The sequence below is a fragment of the Nerophis ophidion genome, linkage group LG08, assembly GCF_033978795.1.
Source record: "Nerophis ophidion isolate RoL-2023_Sa linkage group LG08, RoL_Noph_v1.0, whole genome shotgun sequence".
Taxonomy (NCBI): domain Eukaryota; kingdom Metazoa; phylum Chordata; class Actinopteri; order Syngnathiformes; family Syngnathidae; genus Nerophis; species Nerophis ophidion.
In genome coordinates this window covers 58,084,915-58,107,210 of record NC_084618.1, presented here as the reverse complement: position 1 = coordinate 58,107,210, position 22,296 = coordinate 58,084,915, and the positions used below count along the sequence as shown (strand labels likewise).

General features: G+C 41.6%; 1 protein-coding gene across 2 annotated transcripts in view; it reads left to right on the top strand.

The window, feature by feature from the left end:
* trrap (transformation/transcription domain-associated protein) overlaps window positions 1-22,296 on the top strand; it is a 170,029-nt gene that overhangs the window by 102,043 nt on the left and 45,690 nt on the right. For both annotated transcript variants that reach the window (XM_061909070.1, XM_061909069.1), the window contains 3 exons: window positions 960-1,095; window positions 6,166-6,357; window positions 21,845-22,040. In XM_061909070.1, the coding sequence (XP_061765054.1) occupies window positions 960-1,095; window positions 6,166-6,357; window positions 21,845-22,040 (524 nt within the window). The remainder of the gene's footprint in view (window positions 1-959; window positions 1,096-6,165; window positions 6,358-21,844; window positions 22,041-22,296) is intronic.

Below are 22,296 nucleotides of genomic sequence, written 5' to 3'. Positions count from 1 at the left end.
ATAAACAGAGCAATTGAGAGGAGACACAAACACGACACAGAACAAACCAAAAATAGTGAAACAAAAATGATTATCAACAACAGTATCAATATTAGTTATCATTTCACCATAGCAGTGATTAAAAATCCCTCATTGACATTATCATTAGACATTTATAAAAATAAAAAAAAAGAACAATAGTGTCACAGTGGCTTACACTTGCATCGCTTCTCATAAGCTTGACAACATACTGTGTCCAATATTTTCACAAAGATAAAATAAGTCATATTTTTGGTTCGTTTAATAGTTAAAACAAATTTACATTATTGCAATCAGTTGATAAAACATTGTCCTTTACAATTATAAAAGCTTTTTAAAAAAAAAATCTACTACTCTGTCAGCAGACTGGGGTAGATCTTGCTGAAATCCCATGTATCGAATGAATACAGAATCGTTTGAATCTGAAAAATATCGTTTTTTGAATCTCGAATCGAATCGAAAAAATCGATATATAATCCAATCGTGACCCCAAGAATCGATATTGAATCGAATCGTGGGACACCCAAAGATTCGCAGCCCTTATGTATATATTCATATATATATATATACATATATAGTGGATTACTTGGGTTGTTCCCAACAGCTGGTGAAATTTATATATCAGTCGCACCTTTGGAAATATTTTTGGTGAGAAAAATGGTGACGTGTTAAATACTTTTTTCAGCCTTAGTATGTATGCTTGTTTTTGTTTTGCAGCAGATCAATTAGAATTAGAATTTTCTTTGTCGATCTCCAGTACCCCTCCCTATTTGAGAAGAAAAGAGTTATAGTACGCATCTTAGTTAAATACCTGCATAGAAATATATAACCAAAGTCAGAACACTCTGCTACACTTAAAGCATTTTTTATTAGTTTCTGAAATTGTGAAAAACTCAAAAGTGTGTGTTGTAAATATTTTTATTTGTTTGCTCTACGTCCAGCTGTTCAAAGGAATTGAACCAGTGGGAACCTCTGACAGAATATGGCCAATCTAAAGGCCATTCCAACCCTTATCTCGTGATGGAATGTGCTTGGAGGGTCTCCAACTGGGCTGCCATGAAGGAAGCTTTGGTACAGGTGAGGCTATGTCCAAATTGGCTCATTTAAGATTTGTTGCACTGCACATAGGAATCGGTTCACTCGCCTCAAACTGGCTGACATAAAATGGGAAGGATCAGAAGTATAATCAAAAGTCCCCACTAACAACATCACAGATGGTGTAGCGCCTGCAGGTTTGAACCCAGTGAACCAGCGACTCGACCGTACTTTTCTTCATTTTATTCCTGGAATCAAGTGCAGTGTTTTATATGCCGCAAAGACCTCATGCTACTCTGGGGAAGTAAACTTGATATTAGACCGTCCACTGCTTCCACAGCCACCGGTTGTAAAAGTTGCTGTACTGCAACTTATTAATTTACTGGCTGCATGTTTGCTAAGCGGAAACATGGACGGATGGAAAGCGTGTGATAGTACCTGACATGTAACAAATAATCCTGCTTTGCTCTTTCAAGGAGAATTGGAACCAATCCATTAAATCGCTGTGTCCTGAGGTGACACCTAATTAAATTGTCTGGATGACAACACCAATTCCTCTATATCACCCACCGTCTTCATGTGCCATACCTTCCTTACCAATTTTAACTTGGTTCATCTATTTGTTAGTCTTTTCCTTTTCCTTACCTTTCTTTTTGCCCTATTACCTTCTAATATTTATGACGTTTCGTCCTGTGAATAATTACCCCGGCATCTGCTGCGGGGTGATTTGTTTTATGGCGGCAAAGAGGAGCAAGGCATTCCTTGCTAGCACAGAATCGGAATCCAAATGCCCTGGCTTTCAATTAAAGGCGGCTCTTGATAAGGCCCTGTCTCCAGGACATTCATCAAGCCTCATCCCTGATAACGTTGCACTAACGGCCAATCACTGTAATTTTCCTAAGAGCTAATGCAAATACACACCTATGCCTTGTCACTGTCTTGCCATTTTTAAATACTGTAGTTAGCTTCACTCCCTAATGTACTGTATAAATAACTGTTTGACTTTGAAGGCCCCCTGGGGTTGTTGTTTGTTTTATACTAATCAACACAGCATTTCAGTCAAAAGCAAAGGCCCTTTTCCTCTATCCGTGAGCCAGACACATCAGGTTGATTACTTAGTGGGACAACATGAATTGGAAACCATGTTGTGGTTTTTGTACAAAACAGCTCAAAATTAACCCTTTACCTTCTGTGTTTCTCATTTAATTATGAATGTGTGTCTTGACATAGCTAATGCTACCATATACACCAACCATTTGAAAAAAGGCAATCAAAGAAAATACTAAGCTTGAATTAAGATTTGCATGCACAATGACACAACATATTAATTGCATAAGGGTGTAATATAACCATAAATCTGATGGGTTGTTGTTAATAAACAGTATGTATGTCGCACATCTGCAGATTTATACTTTAGTCATCTGCAATTTACACAAGGGAAGGTGTGCAAGGTTTTGGGGAAAACATACTAAAATGGCATAATAAGCTTTAAAATTATTATTGCCAAAAGTATTTGGCGACCCATCCAAATGATCAGAATCAGGTGTCCTAATCACTTGGTCCGGCCACAGGTGTATAAAATCAAGCACTTAGGCATGGAGACTGTTTCTACAAACATTTTTGAAAGAAGAATGAAAGAATGTTTCTACAAACATTTATGAAAGAGACATTGATACGAAAGGGTAGATGCCAGGGTTGCGCGATATACATTATATACATTTGGTCGACAATGTCGATTTTGAAACTATCGTTATATAGCATGTTGATGACTCATTCTAGATGTGTCCTGCAAATTTGACTGCAACAAGCGAACAAACCCATCCTCAACACACTGTGCTAGCGGCTAATGTCCCACCACACTACAGTGCAAAGCCACGTCTAAGTCAGCAATCCTTGCTTCTGTGGTGGCAAATAAACTAAGTAGGCTATCATTATCACTAAAGGACAAGGAATAGTTTAACTTGCTATACTGCACACTGTAGGAGGATATGCTAACAATATCCTAACAATCAACTGCAAGATATAGTTCTTGAATGTAAGCAACGGTGGGCTGAAACGATACAAATTTTTGACTTTAGCGAGAAAGTAATTACCAAGTATCAGAATAGGTCTATATCACAGTGGTTCGATTGATATTTTTTTATTATTTTCAAGCAATTAACCTTCCTCTTGTGTTAGCTTTCTGTTACCATCTCTTATGTTAACGGGTCGGTTTTGACCCATGTCTTAAATCAGCTGTAAAATACACTAAAAACAATGATCTATCATCCAATTTGTTTCTCATGTCTTGGTTACCTCGTTAGGCTTCCTTATCCTTGAAAATATTGGTTTTAATATTTTTGGTTTGGGCCATTGGGCCTTTTTTTGTCAGTATACCCCTCGATTTCAATTTTTAAAAATGGCAAAACGAACCTCAAGAGAATCATATACATAAAAAAAAGGTTGTTGTGTTACCTAACTATTACTAAGGGATATTAGAACACATCTCTTAAATAAATGTGTTTTATTCATTTTTTCATTTTAAGAATTTTAACTATAGTAACATCTATGGTGTTACGGGTCAATTTTGACCCATATATATTTACTTCAAGAAAAAGGCTAAAAAGTATTTTTTTCAGCAACAGAAATCCAACATCAAACAAACAACAACCAATCAAGCAAATGAAACCAAGAGAAATAGATTACTAGTTCCAAAACTAATAAAAAACAAAATCAGAGTGGCAAAAAGTGACACTTTTAGTGTCCATCTTTTGTTTGTTTTTGTACAGGATAACAAGGTAAAATGAGAATCCACTAAAGCTCACATGATTGGGAGAGGAGCTGGCTGTCAGTGTGTTCAGTTTTGGCTCTTATCATTGCTTTATCATCTTATTTTTATAACTGGGTCGAAACCGACCCTAACAACACCAAGGGCATAATTTCTACCAGAGCATTTTATAATTTAGTGAAAATAATTAAAATGTTTTATTTTGTTGACAAAGAGGTTCCTGACAAAGTTAAAAAGCTTTGATGCAAAAAAATAACTGTATGTCGTGTTTTTATGCATTTAAAAACTAAAACGGGTCGGTGCCGACCCTAACACAAGACAAAGGTTAAGTTGTTTTGTTATTGTTTACCATCTCAGGAAGTCCGTGGACACGGGAGGGATTTAAAGGCAAATAATTGAAGCCAGTAATAGGAAACAGTTTACATTTTTAATTGATATTGTAGATCCTGTTTTTTTTGTCCGATTGTTATTGTTATCAAAAATTTAATGATTCATTTATTTAGAAAAATTGATTGGATTGGCTCATACTGCCCCTGTAACTACTACGTTACAACTTCAGGAAGAGTATGACCCTGGTGGAGCCCATCAAGATTTAGGACCGGGAGGTGGCAGTGGTGGGGCAGTATAAGTACCTGGGAGTTCACTTGAACAGCAGACTGGACTGGAAGGACAACTGCAATGCTGTTTACAAGAAGGGCATGAGCAGACTCTTTTTCCTGAGAAAGCTTAGGTCCTTTAATGTGTGCAGCAAGCTGTTGGAGATCTTTAATCAGTCTGTTGTGGCCAGTGCCCTGCACTTCGCAGTGGTTTGTTGGGGGAGCAGCACCAGCAAAAGGGACTCAAACCGGATTGATAAACTGATCCGGAAAGCCAGCTAAACTATTGACTCGCAGTTGGAGCCGTTTGTGTCAGTGAGGGACAGGAGAACACTGGACAAACTGCTGGCCATCATGGACAATCCTGCCCACCCACTCCACCAGACAATTGAGGGACAGCGGAGTTCATACTCCAACAGGCTCCTTCAGCTTCCTTCCCGCACTTTGCGCAGCTGTATTATTACTCCCCATACAGCAATAGATAATATCCGTCCATTACCTGACACCCTCTATGTCAGCTTCTTTTCTTGGTTTTCAATGTCTATATTCTATTTTCTGCTGGATCTACTGTATTTTATGCTTGGGCTGCCACATATACTGTAATATTGTACATGGTAATTGGTATATATTGTATATATGTTATAGACATAATATGCTGTACACATATTAAGTGTATATTGTATATATTCGCAGATATGTTATATTTCATATTGCTATATCTAATCTATTTAAACCTGCATTGTCCTTTCCATCATTGTAACTGAGCTACTGTGTTGAACAATTTCCCTTGTTGATCATTAAAGTTTGTCTAAGTCTAAGTATTGGATCGTTACCTGAATTTGTAGTGTCATAGAAAAATAATGTAAAGTATCCAAACAACAGAACAATAAGTGCTTAGTACATTTTAACAGAAGTGTAAATACAACCATGTTAAGTTAGAAAGTTACCAATTACAACAGTGAATAAACAAGTATGTTAAAGTTTGTCATTATAGTTGAAAAGACTGGCATCACAATCCCCAGCAAGATAATTGTCTTGCTTGCAGTTAATCATGGTGGTGTTGGCCTGGGGTTTGAGGTTGTGCATGAGTGGTGTTGCCACTGGGGAACTGCGGTTAATGGGAACTCCTGTCATAACCCATTGCCCGTGTCAAGTCTGAGTTTATGTTTAGTCGTATTCTTCCTATGTTTAAGTCTAGTTTTGTTCCTTCCGCCACTTGGCTCCTTTTGTTTACATTCCGTAGCTAGGATCCTTGAACTCACAACTGTCTCTCATAATGATTAGCGTCCCCACCTGTTGTAACGCTAATGATCTCCCTTATTTATATCCGTCTCTCCATTCTGTAAGTGTGGTTCCAATATTCGCTCTATGCGAAAATTAAGTTTTGTCTGACTAGCTGTATGCTAATACTGTGTATTGCCTGAATGTTTTAGGTCGACTGTTGCCTTTTTTTTTTTTTTATTATACTATTTGTTGCACGTTCCTGCTCAGTTCTTAGTGCACCGTGAGACCAAAATAAAGCACTTACTTACCTGCACGCTGGTTCTGCCTCCTCCTGCTTTTCTTTCTAGTATCTTGAAAACACGACCGTCTCCACAATGTGACCGCAACGTGACACCACAACAATTTCTTTGTTTAAGCACTTTTCTTTTGGTGTTATTATGACATGTATTTTAGTGCCCTGTATTGTTGATCATTAACTATTTAGTTATAAACGCATATATTAATATATGCATATTATATTTCCAGGTAGAGTTGAGTTGCCCCAAAGAAATGGCTTGGAAGGTGAACATGCACCGGGGCTACCTGGCCATCTGCCATCCAGAAGAGCAGCAACTCAATTTCATCGAGAGGCTGGTGGAGATGGCATCGAGCCTCGCTATCCGGGAGTGGAGGAGGTTGCCTCATATCGTTTCGCACGTGCACACGCCGCTGCTGCAGGTATGGATTCCAAATAAGCCTGCAAGAGTCAGTTTGTTTATTGCCATTTACTGAAAGAGATGCATGTTGATGGACCATCAATCGCCCTGAGACATTGCGTTGTTAAATAATGCTGATAACGGCCTCTATCGACACCACTCATTCCATTTTGTAAAATTGAGTTAGATGAATCAAAAAAGCTTTAAGCCTCTTTAGTTCCTCCACAAAAGATTAAACATGGCTGGAGAAGAGAGAAGAGAAGGCAGGGTGATGGATTTTAAGGATGCTGAAAGAATAAGGGGAAGAAGAGTTAGTTTAGAAAGGCTGTAATTACGTCCCTGCCATCAGATAGCGTTTGATTAAATACCTGCAGCCAAATTACATTTACATGATGAACGGCACAGTCCCAATGAAGGTTAGAAATGGGCCATCAGCTGATATTAGCTGATAATTGTGAATAATACTGTATTGCCTAATTTATTTTGTTTGGAAAGAACCTATTTAAAAGGAGGTGGTTTATCTTTGTTTGTGTCTGGGTGTTTGTGTGCATATGTTCAGTCCGGTTATTATCTTCGCTGAGTGAAGACAACTACATATAAGCTTATATATATATATATATGTATATGTGTGTGTGTGTGTGTGTGTGTATATGTATATGTATATATATAGTGGTTAGAGTGTCCGCCCTGAGATCGGTGGGTTGTGAGTTCAAACCCCGGCCGGCCGAGTCATACCAAAGACTATAAGAAAAATGGCACCCATTGCGTCCCTGCTTGGCACTCAGCATCAAGGAATTGGGAGTTAAATCACCATAAATGATTCCCGGGCGCAGCACCGCTGCTGCCCACTGCTCCCCTCACTTCCCAGGGAGTGATCAGCGGGATGGGTCAAATGCAGAGGACAAATTTCACCACACCTACTGTGTGTGTGACAATCATTGGTACTTTAACTTTAACTTATCAAATTCTATACATAACCCCGCCTTCCGCCAGAATGCAGCTGAGATAGGCTCCAGCATGCCCGAACGGGACAAGCGGTAGTAGTAGTACAAAAAATAACAACTCTACTTCATCTCTACAGAACTGTTTCATGAGGGGTTCCCTCAATCATCAGGAGATTTTAATGGAAGCATTCACATACCATGGTTTATATAGGGCACAGAACGGGTAGGTACAGGCAGGCGTGGGGGCGTGGTGATTGGCTCATGTGTTACCTAGGAGGTGTCTTCGTCTGTGACGGCATGCTGATACAATTTCACTGCGCTTATTGAGGGATGACAGGTCTGGGTGGTATATAATAAACATTTTCTCTTTTAAGCATAGGTTACATCTTTGATTACAACTGTTGTAAGGTGTGCTGGATGCAAGAATTTGCCATGTGGTTTGAATATTCAACATTATTGTCTTTGAGGTTCCAAATGTGCTTGCTGAGTTCTGTAGAATTCCGCAGACTTTGGTTTCTAAAAGAAGCCTTGTGATTGTTCCATCTGGTTTTGAACTTCCCCTCGGTTAATCCTACTTACGTGTCGGATGTGTTAATGTCCTTGCGTGTTACCTTTGTTTGGTAAATGACTGATGTTTGTAAGCACCTCCCGTTGAGAGGGCAATCAGGTCTCCTGCGGAAGTTGCAGCCTTTGTTGGTTTTGGGGTCGCTATGTCTAGGGGCAGACAGTCCTTTTGCAATTGCTTTATAGTGATTTGAAATAATTTTTTGTATATTATTCATACAGCTGTAGCTCAATGCTGTTCTTGGCAACACCCTTTCTGTGCCCTGTATTTGAATGGTTCCATTAAAATCTGATGATTGAGGGAAACCCTCATGAAACAGTTCTGTAGAGATGAAGTAGTCTTGTGATTTTTTCCCACACATACATATCTTGCGCTCTACCACGGTATCGAGCACTATTCTCTGGACAATCTAATTAAGACATATATATATATATATATATATATATATATACACATATATATACAGTGAAGAAAAAAAGTATTTGAACACCCTGCAATTTTGCTGTGTGTATATATATATATATATATATATATATATATATATATATACATACATGTAACCTGGGTGACAAAATCCCATTAAATATCCTCATTTAAATATCCTCTCAAACCCCCATTGAATATTCTTTCTAATTAAACCCCCCAACGTTTGCTGAATTTCTGCTTTTGCTGCGAACTGAAGAAGATCGTGAAGCAGCCAAAGCCATCCGCATGTAGCAACATCTCGGCTCTTCACGCTCCAGAGCTGCAAACCATGCGCAGTACGCCAACACAGACAGTGCAGGAAGGGGAGAAATTGCTGCTCTCACCAACGTCACGCAGCAGCTCGCTAAACAGCTGGCTGACATCCAGAAGCAGCTCGCAACACTCAATGCTGCCCAGTCACGATCCAGTCAGTCTGCTGCTTTCAAACCCATGTCTGGTAAAGGCCAAGGGGCGGGCAAGCAACCAAATAACCCGTCTTCTGTTCCCAAGCCTGGCTACTGCTATCGGTGTGGTGAAGATGGTCACATAAAGACATACTGTGATAATCCCCCGAACTCTGCATTAGTCGCTGCCAAGAAGAAACGGTTCGCAGAAAAGCAACAAAACTGGCAACGCTTTAACTCCTCATCAAGACCACCTTTAAACTAGAGTCAGTTCCAGTTGTGGGGCAAACTGGAACTATTGTGAACCCACAATGTCCCAATCCAAAGAAGTAAAATGTCAAATGTCAAGAAATGATCCAAAACACTACTGCTGTTCCATCCCGGTTACCTAAAGGCTTGGTCGGATCCCGTTGTACAGCAAACATCAAAATCCCTGGCGAAGAATTCAACTGCTTGTTGGACACCGGATCGCAAGTAACCACGATCCCAGTTTCATTCTACAACCAGCATTTTGCGGACCAGCCAGTGAAACCCCTGTGTGACTTGCTGCAAGTTGAAGGAGCTGCGGGACAGGCTGTTCCGTATCTCGGATATGTGGAGATGGTGGTCACCTTTCCAAGAGAGTTCCTGGGAGCTAATTTTGACGTCTCAACGCTAGCACTGGTTGTTTCTGACGTCGAAACTCATCAGTCCCAGGTGTTAATCGGCATGAATACACTGGAGCGGTTATACAACCAGCATATGGGGAGTGACTTCTCCAACTTCCAGCCGACGGCAAATGGCTACAGAGCAGTGCTGCAACTGCTGCAAACACACCACCAGCAACAACAACAAGGCTATGATGGAGTTGTGAGGTTAGCCAGTAAGTCGCCAGTCCTCATCCCTGCTGGCCGCACCACCGTCATCGATGGCTCTACTCCCACCAGCATGCTGTCTCACGGTCAGTGGACGCTTGTGGAGCATCCCGCCTCACCACTGCCAGGTGGGCTGTGTGTCAAAAATTCTTTGATTATGCTCCAAAGCCAATCCCACAAGAAGATTCCTGTCATCCTGAGTAACGAGTCGGACCAGGATGTGACCATTCCACCTCTCTCCACCATCGCAGAACTTGCCGTGTCACCACAGATCTTGTCGCACAGCATGTCAACAAGCTTTTCACCATCTGAAAGTTCTCACATCAAATTGAATCTCAATTTTGTAGAATCACCTATTCCATCAGAGTGGAAGGCAAGAATCACAGAGAAACTCCATCAGATCCCGATGTTTTCGCACTCAGTGAACTGGACTTTGGATGCACAAACAAGGTAAAACATCACATAAAGCTGGATGACGAAACTCCGTTCAAACACAGAGCCAGACCCATTCACCCTCATGACATTGAGGCTGTCCGACAACATCTCAGAGAGCTGCTGGAGGCTGGTGTCATTCGTGAATCAGAGTCGCCATTTTCGTCACCAATCGTCGTGGTCCGTAAGAAGAACGGGGATATACGCTTGTGCATTGACTACAGGAAGCTGAACTGTCTAACGGTTAAAGACGCCTACCCCTTGCCAAATTTGGAGGAGTCTCTTTCCGCTTTGACCGGATCAAAATGGTTCAGCGTTCTCAATTTAAAATCTGGATACTACCAAATCGAAGTGAACGAAGAAGACAAAGCTAAGACAGCTTTTGTGACGCCCATCGGATTTTGGGAGTTCAACCCAATGCCCCAAGGAGTAACAAACGCTCCACCCACATTTCAGCGGTTAATGGAGAAAAGCATGGGGGATCTCCATTTAAAGGAAGTTCTGATTTTCCTCGACGATCTCATCATATTTTCAGATTCACTAGAAGAACATGAGCGGAGGCTGCTGCGGGTATTACATCGTTTAAAGGAATATGGTCTGAAGCTCTCCTGCGAAATGTAAATTTTTCCAGACGTCTGTCAAGTATTTGGGATATATAGTTTCAGAGAAGGGAGTTGAGACCGATCCGGACAAAATCCTTACTTTAAAAACATGGCCAATTCCAAGAACTTTGAAGGAGCTCAAGTCGTTCCTGGGATTTGCTGGATATTACCGGAGGTTCATAAAAGGGTATTCCGTCATCGCCAAACCTCTCAATGATTTGACGCGGGGCTATACACCTACCTCCAAGTCCCAGAAGAGATCAAGTCCAGCAAAGTATCAAGACACAAAACAACCGTTCGGAGAGCGATGGACGCCTACCTGCCAGCAAGCTTTTGAAACACTCATTGAGAAGTTGACCAGTTCCCCAGTCCTTGGCTTTGCCGACCCAAAAAGACCATACATCTTGCATACTGATGCCAGCACCACAGGGCTTGGAGTGGCTCTTTACAAAGACCAAGAAGGCCAGCTGAGAGTAATTGCTTACGCCAGCCGGGGCCTGTCAGCGAGCGAATCGAGGTATCCGGCACACAAGTTAGAATTTCTTGCGCTGAAGTGGAGTGTGTGTGGAAAGTTTCATGACTACTTGTACGGAGCCAACTTTGTGGTAGTGACTGACAATAACCCACTCACTTACCTGTTAACATAGGCAAAGTTGGATGCCGCCAGTCATAGATGGCTTGCTGCCCTGTCCACCTACACTTTCAAGCTGCAGTATCGAGCCGGGAAGCAGAACCTCGACGCAGACGCTCTATCACGCCGCTCTCACAAACAGCCTGCTGACTTGTCAGTACACAAAGACTGGGACCTGATTAACAAATTCAAGGAAAAACATGTTGTGGAACATAGTGAAGTGGAATAACTTGACCCAGACATTGTATCTGCCATCTGCCACCGCTGTCTTGTCACCAATCAGTCTAGAAGTTCCGCAGGAAGTCAAATTACCCTGGTCGAGTCTCTGAGTTTGTCAGCCAACGCAGTCCCTGACTGCTATGCCAGTGAAGACCATCATGGCCTACCAGTTGTTCCCGCTCTGTCACATCTGGACCTCAAGGAAAAGTAACGGGCTGATCCAGTTATCAGAGAGATCATTCACCAGATGGACAATGGGGAAAAGGTTCTCCCTACAGCAAGGAGGGAATTCCCGGACCTTGCGCTGTTGCTAAGGGAGCTGAATCGTCTCGAAATACAAGAGGACATTTTGTACCGGAGGAAGTATGACCGAGAACAAGTCTCTTTTCAGCTGGTGTTACCGAAGGAGTTGAAGTCCGTAGTACTGACCAGTTTGCATGATGACATGGGTCACCTGGGCATCGAGCGGACTTTGGACCTCGTACGCACCCGTTTTTTCTGACCTCGTATGGCAGCTGACGTGGAGAACAAGATCAAGACCTGCAATCGTTGTGTAAGACGCAAGGCACTTCCTGAAATATCTGCACCACTCGTTAACATAAAAACGAGTCGTCCGTTGGAGTTGCTCTGCATGGACTACTTGTCACTTGAACCTGATCAAAGCAATATTAAAGACATTCTGGTTTTCACCGACCATTTCACAAAGTTTGCAATAGCCATACCCACCTCAAACCAAAAGGCAAGTGCAGTGGCAAAGTGTTTATGGGAGAACTTCATTGTTTGCTATGGAATACCTGAACGTCTTCGCACAGATCAAGGACCCGACTTCGAGTCTAAATTAATTAAAGAACTGTGCCAACTCGCTGGGATTGTAAAGACCAGAACAACTCCCTACCATCCTCGGGGAAACCCAGTCGAGAGGTTCAACCAGACCCTACTCAGCATGCTTGGGACCCTTGAGAACAAGAGAAAAGCGAAATGGAAGGAATACGTAAGACCGTTAGTGCACGCTTACAACTGCACAAGAAACGATGTCACCGGTTTTACGCCGTATGAACTGATGTTTGGCCGTTCACCGCGACTGCCGGTTGATCTGGCCTTTGGCTTACCTGTGCGGGAAAGACAAGCAACCTCTCATTCCCAATATGTCGAGAATCTGCGGTCCAGACTTGAAGAAAGTTTTAAAATTGCTTCGAACGATGCTATTAAATCTGGGGAAAGGAATAAAACTCGTTTTGATCAGCGAGTCACTCCGTCGAGTCTGGAGGAAGGAGATAGACTTCTTGTGCGAAATGTCAGGCTGCGTGGAAAGCACAAGCTTGAAGACAAATGGGAGCATGATGTTTACATTGTTGTTTAGCGTGCCGGGGACCTGCCAGTGTACACAGTTCGGCATGAAAACAGGGCCGATGGACTTAATCGTACGCTCCACAGAGATCTACTTCTCCCATGCTCCTTTCTGCCAGCCAGTGGTGGTCCACATCCATTACCAGTTACACCACCACGCCGCCCTGTAACCCGGAGCCAGAAGCCAGTAAATATCGATCAATCTGAAGACCTGGAGGAAGAGGAATGGAATCTACCTCAAGTTCTGATTCCGCCAACCACTTTTCAGTTTCAGAGTTCGGACGCTGTCGAACCCTCCGCTGAACAATGCACTCAGCCGCTGCCTAGGGCTGTGTATTCCTCAGCTGTGCCTTAAGTCATTCCTGTCGATCCTGTCTCAGAAACTGTGCATTTACCTGCCGATGGAGAGTCCTCTGCCAAAGCTGAAGATTCTTTACTTTTGGAAGAAGAGGAACCCGAGCCTGTTGAAAATCCACCTGAGTCTGTAGGAATACCACCAACCGCTCTATTTGATGAAGACCCACCTGGGGATGAACCAGAGCTCCTTGATCAAGCAGAGGCATCACCCTGCCAAACCGAGCCGTTGTTCAGTCCGGCAGAATCATCACCTGAAGCTGCAAACTCGCCTGATCTTGTCGTTGAAACCACGCCTGTGATCAGCCGTCCCAGTCGTCAGCGTAAACCTCCAAATCGCCTTCAATATGCGGCATTAGGTAATCCCCTCATTTCTGTTGTTCAGACGCCATTTCAGGGTTTAGTCGATGCCTATGGCGAAGCGTTCACTGGCTATGCAGCAAACCATCTTTTAAAATCGGATACTTGCGACGGTTAGCATGCATCCGGAGTTGCATGATCTAAAGGGGGGAGGATGTAACCTGGGTGACAAAACCCCATTAAATATCCTCATTTAAATATCCTCTCAAAACCCCATTGAATATTCTTTCTAATTAAATCTCCCTATTTAAATATAATTTTATTTAAATATCCTCTCAAAACCCCATTGAATATTATTTCTAATTAAATATCTTTCTATTTAAATATTTTACTTAAATATCCTTTCTGTTCAAATAACCTTCCATCCATCCATCATCTTCCGCTTATCCGAGGTCGGGTCGCGGGGGCAACAGCCTAAGCAGGGAAACCCAGACTTCCCTCTCCCCAGCCACTTCGTCTAGCTCTTCCCGGGGGATCCCGAGGCGTTCCCAGGCCAGCCGGGAGACATAGTCTTCCCAACGTGTCCTGGGTCTTCCCCGTGGCCTCCTACCGGTTGGACGTGCCCTAAACACCTCCCTAGGGAGGCGTTCGGGTGGCATCCTGACCAGATGCCCGAACCACCTCATCTGGCTCCTCTCGATGTGAAGGAGCAGCGGCTTTACTTTGAGTTCCTCCCGGATGGCAGAGCTTCTCACCCTATCTCTAAGGGAGAGCCCCGCCACACGGCGGAGGAAACTCATTTCGGCCGCTTGTACCCGTGATCTTATCCTTTCGGTCATGACCCAAAGCTCATGACCATAGGTGAGGATGGGAACGTAGATCGACCGGTAAATTGAGAGCTTTGCCTTCCGGCTCAGCTCCTTCTTCACCACAACGGACCGGTACAACGTCCGCATTACTGAAGACGCCGCACCGATCCGCCTGTCGATCTCACGATCCACTCTTCCCTCACTCGTGAACAAGACTCCTAGGTACTTGAACTCCTCCACTTGGGGCAGGGTCTCCTCCCCAACCCGGAGATGGCACGCCACCCTTTTCCGGGCGAGAACCATGGACTCGGACTTGGAGGTGCTGATTCTCATTCCGGTCGCTTCACACTCGGCTGCGAACCGATCCAGCGAGAGCTGAAGATCCCGGTCAGATGAAGCCATCAGGACCACATCATCTGCAAAAAGCAGAGACCTAATCCTGCGGTTACCAAACCGGAACCCCTCAACGCCTTGACTGCGCCTAGAAATTCTGTCCATAAAAGTTATGAACAGAATCGGTGACAAAGGACAGCCTTGGCGGAGTCCAACCCTCACTGGAAATGTGTTCGACTTACTGCCGGCAATGCGGACCAAGCTCTGGCACTGATCGTACAGGGAACGGACCGCCACAATAAGACAGTCCGATACCCCATACTCTCTGAGCACTCCCCACAGGACTTCCCGAGGGACACGGTCGAATGCCTTCTCCAAGTCCACAAAGCACATGTAGACTGGTTGGGCAAACTCCCATGCACCCTCAAGAACCCTGCCGAGAGTATAGAGCTGGTCCACAGTTCCACGACCAGGACGAAAACCACACTGTTCCTCCTGAATCCGAGGTTCGACTATCCGACGTAGCCTCCTCTCCAGTACACCTGAATAAACCTTACCGGGAAGGCTGAGGAGTGTGATCCCACGATAGTTGGAACACACTCTCCGGTCCCCCTTCTTAAAGAGAGGAACCACCACCCCGGTCTGCCAATCCAGAGGTACCGCCCCCGATGTCCACGCGATGCTGCAAAGTCTTGTCAACCAAGACAGCCCCACAGCATCCAGAGCCTTAAGGAACTCCGGGCGGATCTCGTCCACCCCTGGGGCCTTGCCACCGAGGAGCTTTTTAACTACCTCAGCGACCTCAGCCCCAGAAATAGGTGAGTCCACCACAGATTCCCCAGGCACTGCTTCCTCATAGGAAGACGTGTTGGTGGGATTGAGGAGGTCTTCGAAGTATTCCTTCCACCTATCCACAACATCCGCAGTCGAGGTCAGCAGAACACCATCCGCACCATACACAGTGTTGATAGTGCACTGTTTCCCCTTCCTGAGGTGGCGGACGGTGGTCCAGAATCGATTCGAAGCCGTCCGGAAGTCGTTTTCCATGGCTTCCCCGAACTCTTCCCATGTCCGAGTTTTTGCCTCCGCGACCGCTGAAGCTGCACACCGCTTGGCCTGTCGGTACCTGTCCAAATAACCTTTCAAATCCCAATTAAATATCCTATTTATTTTCGTGCCTTTGCGTGCGTCATTACGTCACGCGGTCACATGAGCGCGCGCGTAATTGCGTCACGCGGTCACGTGACCTTTTGCGGGAAGCATAAAATCCGGTAGTGGGCTACTTCCAGGAAGAGTGAGAGGGACGTTTCTGCAGGAGCCAAACACTAAAGCCGTGGGTCGCCGTGCGAGAGTGTTTAAGTGTGATTTATCTGCGGAATTGACCATGTTGGATGGCGAGCTAGAGCCTGAACTAGAGTCTGAAGCTTTATGCCTGGAACCGAACCAACCGAACTGAATCCACCCTACCGAGCCCCGGGCGGGTAGGAGGCTCCTCAGCAGCCGCTCTGTTTTTTCCCTTTGGAATTCCATAAACTCAACGAGTTCATTTTTGTCCTCCTGAACTTTCACATTTACCCGTTACCTTCACTAAAACCCCTCTGGACACTGCCACCACAACGTGGACTTTGCAAAGTCGTTTAATGAACGAACTGTCGTGTTGCGCTTATACCATTCTTGGTAAAAACAAGGACTGAATCAAGTACTGTATCACATTGTAAATATTGAACGTTCTGTAATTTATGTTGAAAATGTGAATGGCCATTCGAATTTACATGTCTGTTTGTTGTTTATTTTTCCTATAATTCTTTAATATAATTTGGTACCATTTAAACTTAAAACCTGTGTTCAGTCTTCATTACTCTCCATTCCTAGAGCTGAATTTAGTTTCTTCTGATCTAGCCCAGTTATATAATTAATTGTTTACTTAATACTTGTACAGTGCTTTACTTAAGTAACATACAGGCTACATACAGTATATATATATATATATATATATATATATATATATATATATATATATATATATATGTATATGTATACATGTATATATGTATATGTATATATGTATATGTATATATGTATATGTATATATGTATATATATACATGTATATATATATGTATATATATATGTATATATATATATATATATATATATATATATATATATATATATATATATATATATATATATATATATATATATATATATATATATATATATACCGTATTTTTCGGATTATAAGTCGCTCTTGAGTATACTTTGCACCTGCCGAAAATGCATTATAAATAAGGAAAAAAACATATATACGTCACACTGGACTATAAGTCGCATTGTTGGGGGAAATTTATTGGATAAAATGCAACACCAAAAATAGACATTTGAAAGGCAATTTGAAATAAATAAAGAATAGTGAACAACAGGCTGAATAAGTGTACGTTATATGACGCATAAATAACCAACGGAGAACGTGCCTGGTATGTTAACGTAACATATTATGGCAAGAGTCATTCAAATAACTATAACATATAGAACATGCTATACGTTTACCAAACAATCTGTCACTCCTAATCGATAAATCCCATGAAATCTTCTTCCTTGATGTCGCTTCTAAACAATTCTGCCAACTCCAAATGTATGCGCCGCTTCCTCTTTTTGTTTTCCGCTGCATATTCCACTACATCCAGCTTGTAATCTGCAATACATGATGTCCTTTTCAGTGCCATTTTTGTTCAGCCCTACTCAGTTTTCATAAGTTACCGCCAACGTTGAAATGATTCATTTTAATAGCTACGGCAGTAGCATATAGTAGTTAGCATCCCATTACCCACAATGCACATCTGCCCTGACCCTCCCCTACCGAATTCCTATTGGTTGACGTGTGTGTGACGATTGCTGGCGTGTGTGTGACGATTGCTTACATTTTCTTCGTCTCTTCCGCGAATCGAACAAACCAATACACAGTAATACCATAACAATGCAATCCAATTCCAAAACCAAACCTGACCCAGCAACACTCAGAACTGCAATAAACAGAGCAATTGAGAGAAGACACAAACACGACACAGAACAAACATTTAGTAGTGAAACAAAAATTAATATTATCAAACAACAGTATCAATATTAGTTATAATTTCAACATTGCAGTGATTAAAAATACCTAGTTTACATAATCATTAAACATTTATAAAAATTAAAAAAAAAAGAACAATAGTGTCACAGTGGCTTGCACTTGCATCGCATCTCATAAGCTTGACAACACACTGTGTCCAATGTTTTCACAAAGATAAAATAAGTCATATTTTTGGTTCGTTAAATAGTTTAAACAAATTTACATTATTGCAATTGAATGAATACAGAATCATTTTGAATTGGAAAAATATCGTTTTTGAATCTAAATTCGCGTTGAATCGAAAAAAATCGATATATAATCGAATCGCGACCCCAAGAATCGATATTGAATCGAATCGTAGGACAACCAAAGATTCGTAGCCCTAATATATATATATATATATATATATATATATATATATTATATATATATATATATATATATATATATATATATATATATATATATATATATATACATACTGTATATATACAAACCCCGTTTCCGTATGAGTTGGAAAATTGTGTTAGGTGTAAATATAAACGGAATACAATGATTTGCAAATCATTTTCAACCCATATTCAGTTGAATATGCTACAAAGACAACATATTTGATGTTAAAACTGATAAATATTTTTTTGTGTGCAAATAATCATTAACTTTAGAATTTGATACCAGCAACACGTGACAAAGAAGTTGGGAAAGGTGGCAATAAATACTGATAAAGTTAAGGAATGCTCATCAAACACTTATTTGGAACATCCCACAGGTGTGCAGGCTAATTGGGAACAGGTGGGTGCCATGATTGGGTATAAAGGCAGCTTCCATGAAATGCTAAGTAATTCACAAACTAGGATGGGGCGAGGGTCACCAATTTGTAAGCAAATTGTCGAACAGTTTTGGAACAACATTTCTCAACGAGCTATTTCAAGAAATTTAGGGATTTTACCATCTACGGTCTGTAAAATCATCAAAAGGTTCAGAGAATCTGGAGAAATCACTGCACGTAAGCGATGATATTACGGACCTTTGATCCCTCAGCCGGTACTGCACCAAAAACCGACATCAGTGTGTAAAGGATATCACCACATGGGCTCAGGAAAACTTCATAAAACCACTGTAAGTAACTACTGTTTTTGGCTAGATCTGTAAGTGCAAGTCAAAACTCTACTATGCAAAGCGAAAGCCATTTATCATCAACAACCAGGAACGCCGCCAACTTTGCTGGGCCCGACCTCATCTAAGATGGACTGATGCAAAGTGGAAATGTGTTCTGTGGTCTGACGAGTCCACATTTCAAATTATATTTGGAAACTGTGGACATGGTGTCCTCCGGAACAGAGGAAAATAACCCCCCGGATTGTTATAGGCGCAAAGTTCAAAAGCCAGCATCTGTGATGGTATGGGTGTGTATTAGTGCCCAAGGCATGGGTAACTTACACATCTGTGAAGGCACCATTAATTCTGAATGGTCCATACAGGTTTTGGAGCAACATATGTTGTCATCCAAGCAACGTTATCATGGAGGCCCCTGCTTATTTCAGCAAAACAATGCCAAGCCACGTGTTACAACAGCGTGGCTTCAGGGTAAAAGAGTGTGGGTACTTCTCTGGCCTGCCTGCAGTCCAGACATGTCTCCCATCGAAAATGTGTGGTGCATTATGAAGCGTAAAATACCACAACAAGACCCCGGACTGTTGAACAATTTAAGCTGTACATCAAGCAAGAATGGTAAATAATTCCACCTTCAAAGCTTCAACAATTGGTTTCCTCAGTACCCAAACGTTTATTGAGTGTTTTTAAAAGAAAATGTGATGTAACACAGAGGTGAACATGCCCTTTCCCAACTACTTTGGCATGTGTTGCAGCCATGAATTTTTAAGTTAATTATTATTTGCAAAAAAAAAAGTTTATGAGTTTGAACATCAAATATCTTGTCTTTGTGGTTTATTCAATTGAATATGGGTTGAAAAGGATTTGCAAATCATTGTATTCTGTTTTTATTTACATCCAACACAATTTCCCAACTCATATGGAAATGGGGTTTTTATATATATTTATATATATCTTGCCACCCCACTTTGATATATCGATACATCGTGTCACAAAGAGAAGCCCGGACTCTGTAGGTACAAAAATCAATTTATCAAATCCTGCCTCCCAGGGATATGTGACAATCAATGGATGATCATCCACATCATCGATTGGGAGGACTGACGTTCATATTGATTGATGAGTAGTTACAATGGAATGATTGATTATATATTCACAAAGCAGCTTTGGGCCAATGAATGAGGCTTCTTTTCACAATGAGATGGAATACTCTTACTTATCATTTTTACTTTTCCCCTTTGAGCGTGTAAGCGTTTAGATTTTGGGGGGGAAAATTGGAAATATACAAACCCCATCTCCACACCCCATTCATTTCCCAATCATCTATTCACAAATAGAATTTGTGTTTTTGAGAGCTTTTCATTTGACGTTAAATGTGTTCTGCCGCTTAGCGGGAACTCAGAATTAAATTACCTGCTTTATGGTTGGTCAGCTCACCAATTGGAAACATTTGTTTTTTAAGTACGGTAGGCACGTACAAATTAATACATTTAATTATTTGTTAAGAATTATGCCGATTGTGTGGAATTGAGGCAAATGTATTTACAGTACTTGTCTTTAACTATCAGAGGCACTGTTGAATCATTTGCACCTACAGCGGTTTATTAGTAATCCATCCGACAAAGACCAAAATATATGAAAACCGAAGCAATTTTTTAACATAAGAAATCTTGCAAATCCAATTAATCCACTCCAGACAACCGAAAATATGAACGCAAAACGTCTATAGAATGTAATTAGAGTTTTACATGCATAAAACAATGTGAATTAAAGTTGCGAGCAGCTTTGAAAGGGCCCTCGTCCTCCACCAGTGGGTGGACTGTTTAATTTTGCGTTCGCTACTACCTCCAAGATATTGAATGTTTTACCACATTGGACGTGTTTGCAAAAATTTGTGAAAATTGGTGAGCTCTACAAGTTTTGCAGTTTTTACAAGAATATTTATCGCTGGTGGATGAGGAATAACTAAACATGCTTTACTACACACCGTAGGACAGGGCCGCCAACCTGGTGATCGTAATTGACCAGTCGATCTTTGGGACCCTACCGGTCGATCGCAAAAATATTAGGAAAAAGATACGGTTGTCCCATTTAAAGCACCAGTTCCATTGGCAGTAAAACAGGCCCAGAGAGCATAATACTACCACAACCATGCTTGACGGTAAACGTAGTGTTCCTGGAATTAATGGTCACACCTTTTCTCCTTCAAACATATTGCTGGGTATTGTGGCCAAACACTTCAATTTTTGTTTCATATGACCACAGAACTTTCCTGCAGAAATTCTTATATTTATTTTCATTTAAAGTTTTATTATATATTTTTTTTCCTATATATATATATATATATATATATATATATATATATGTATATATATATATATATATATATATATATATATATATATATATATATATATATATATATATATATATATATATATACATATATGAACTAACAGCCATGCTAGAGGTTTTGAAGGTAAAGAAAGGTGGGCAGGTCGATACAAATTTCCAAAGTAAAAATACCAAGTATGGCACCAGTACATACATGTTTGATACTACATTGATTGATTTTTTTAGTATCACAATATAGGGACAAGCGGTAGAAAATGGATGAATGTAGTTTTGTTGTGTTTGTTATTGTTTACAAACTCAAGAAATTGCTTGCACATTGTTTTTCTTTGCCAATAAACTCCATCCATCCATCCATTTCCTACCGCTTGTCCCTTTTAGGGTCGCGGGGAGTCGCTGGAGCTTATCTCAGCTGGATTCAGGCAGTAGGCGGGGTACACCCTGGACAAGTCGCCACCTCATTACAGGCCAACAAACTCATTGAGACTAGAGCAATAGTGTCTATGATCATTGCTACCATGTACTTACTGCACTCCAATTTTAGTAATGTTTTTTATCAGATTGAATAATAACTACGTTTTTCTAACGTAGAAAAATGTATTCTATTTTTACGCAGTTGCACCAGGTTTCACAATTGTCTCAGTGCTGCTCTCAAACTTTGAACTTCTCCCCAGGCGGCGCAGCAGATCATAGAGCTGCAGGAAGCCGCCCAGATTAACGCAGGACTGCAGCCAACTAACCTGGGCCGCAACACCAGCCTCCATGACATGAAGACGGTAGTGAAAACGTGGCGGAACCGTCTTCCTATTGTGTCTGATGACCTGTCCCATTGGAGCAGCATTTTCATGTGGCGCCAGCATCACTACCAAGGTAGAACACATAATGAATGCATCAAATGTTCAAACATGTAAACTTGGTCCTTTGTGTCATCCCGAATACCTTATAATGAGCCCTGTGCAAATCAAATCCAATTCAGTTTTAGCATGACATAGTGGAATTGTCTTCATCAAATCCATCACCATGCCCCATTTGAGGTTCAATATGCACTTCCGTGTTTCCCACAGGATTGCACTCGATATATGGCACTCGTTTGAAGGGGCATTCAAGATACTTTAAGGTTTTTTTT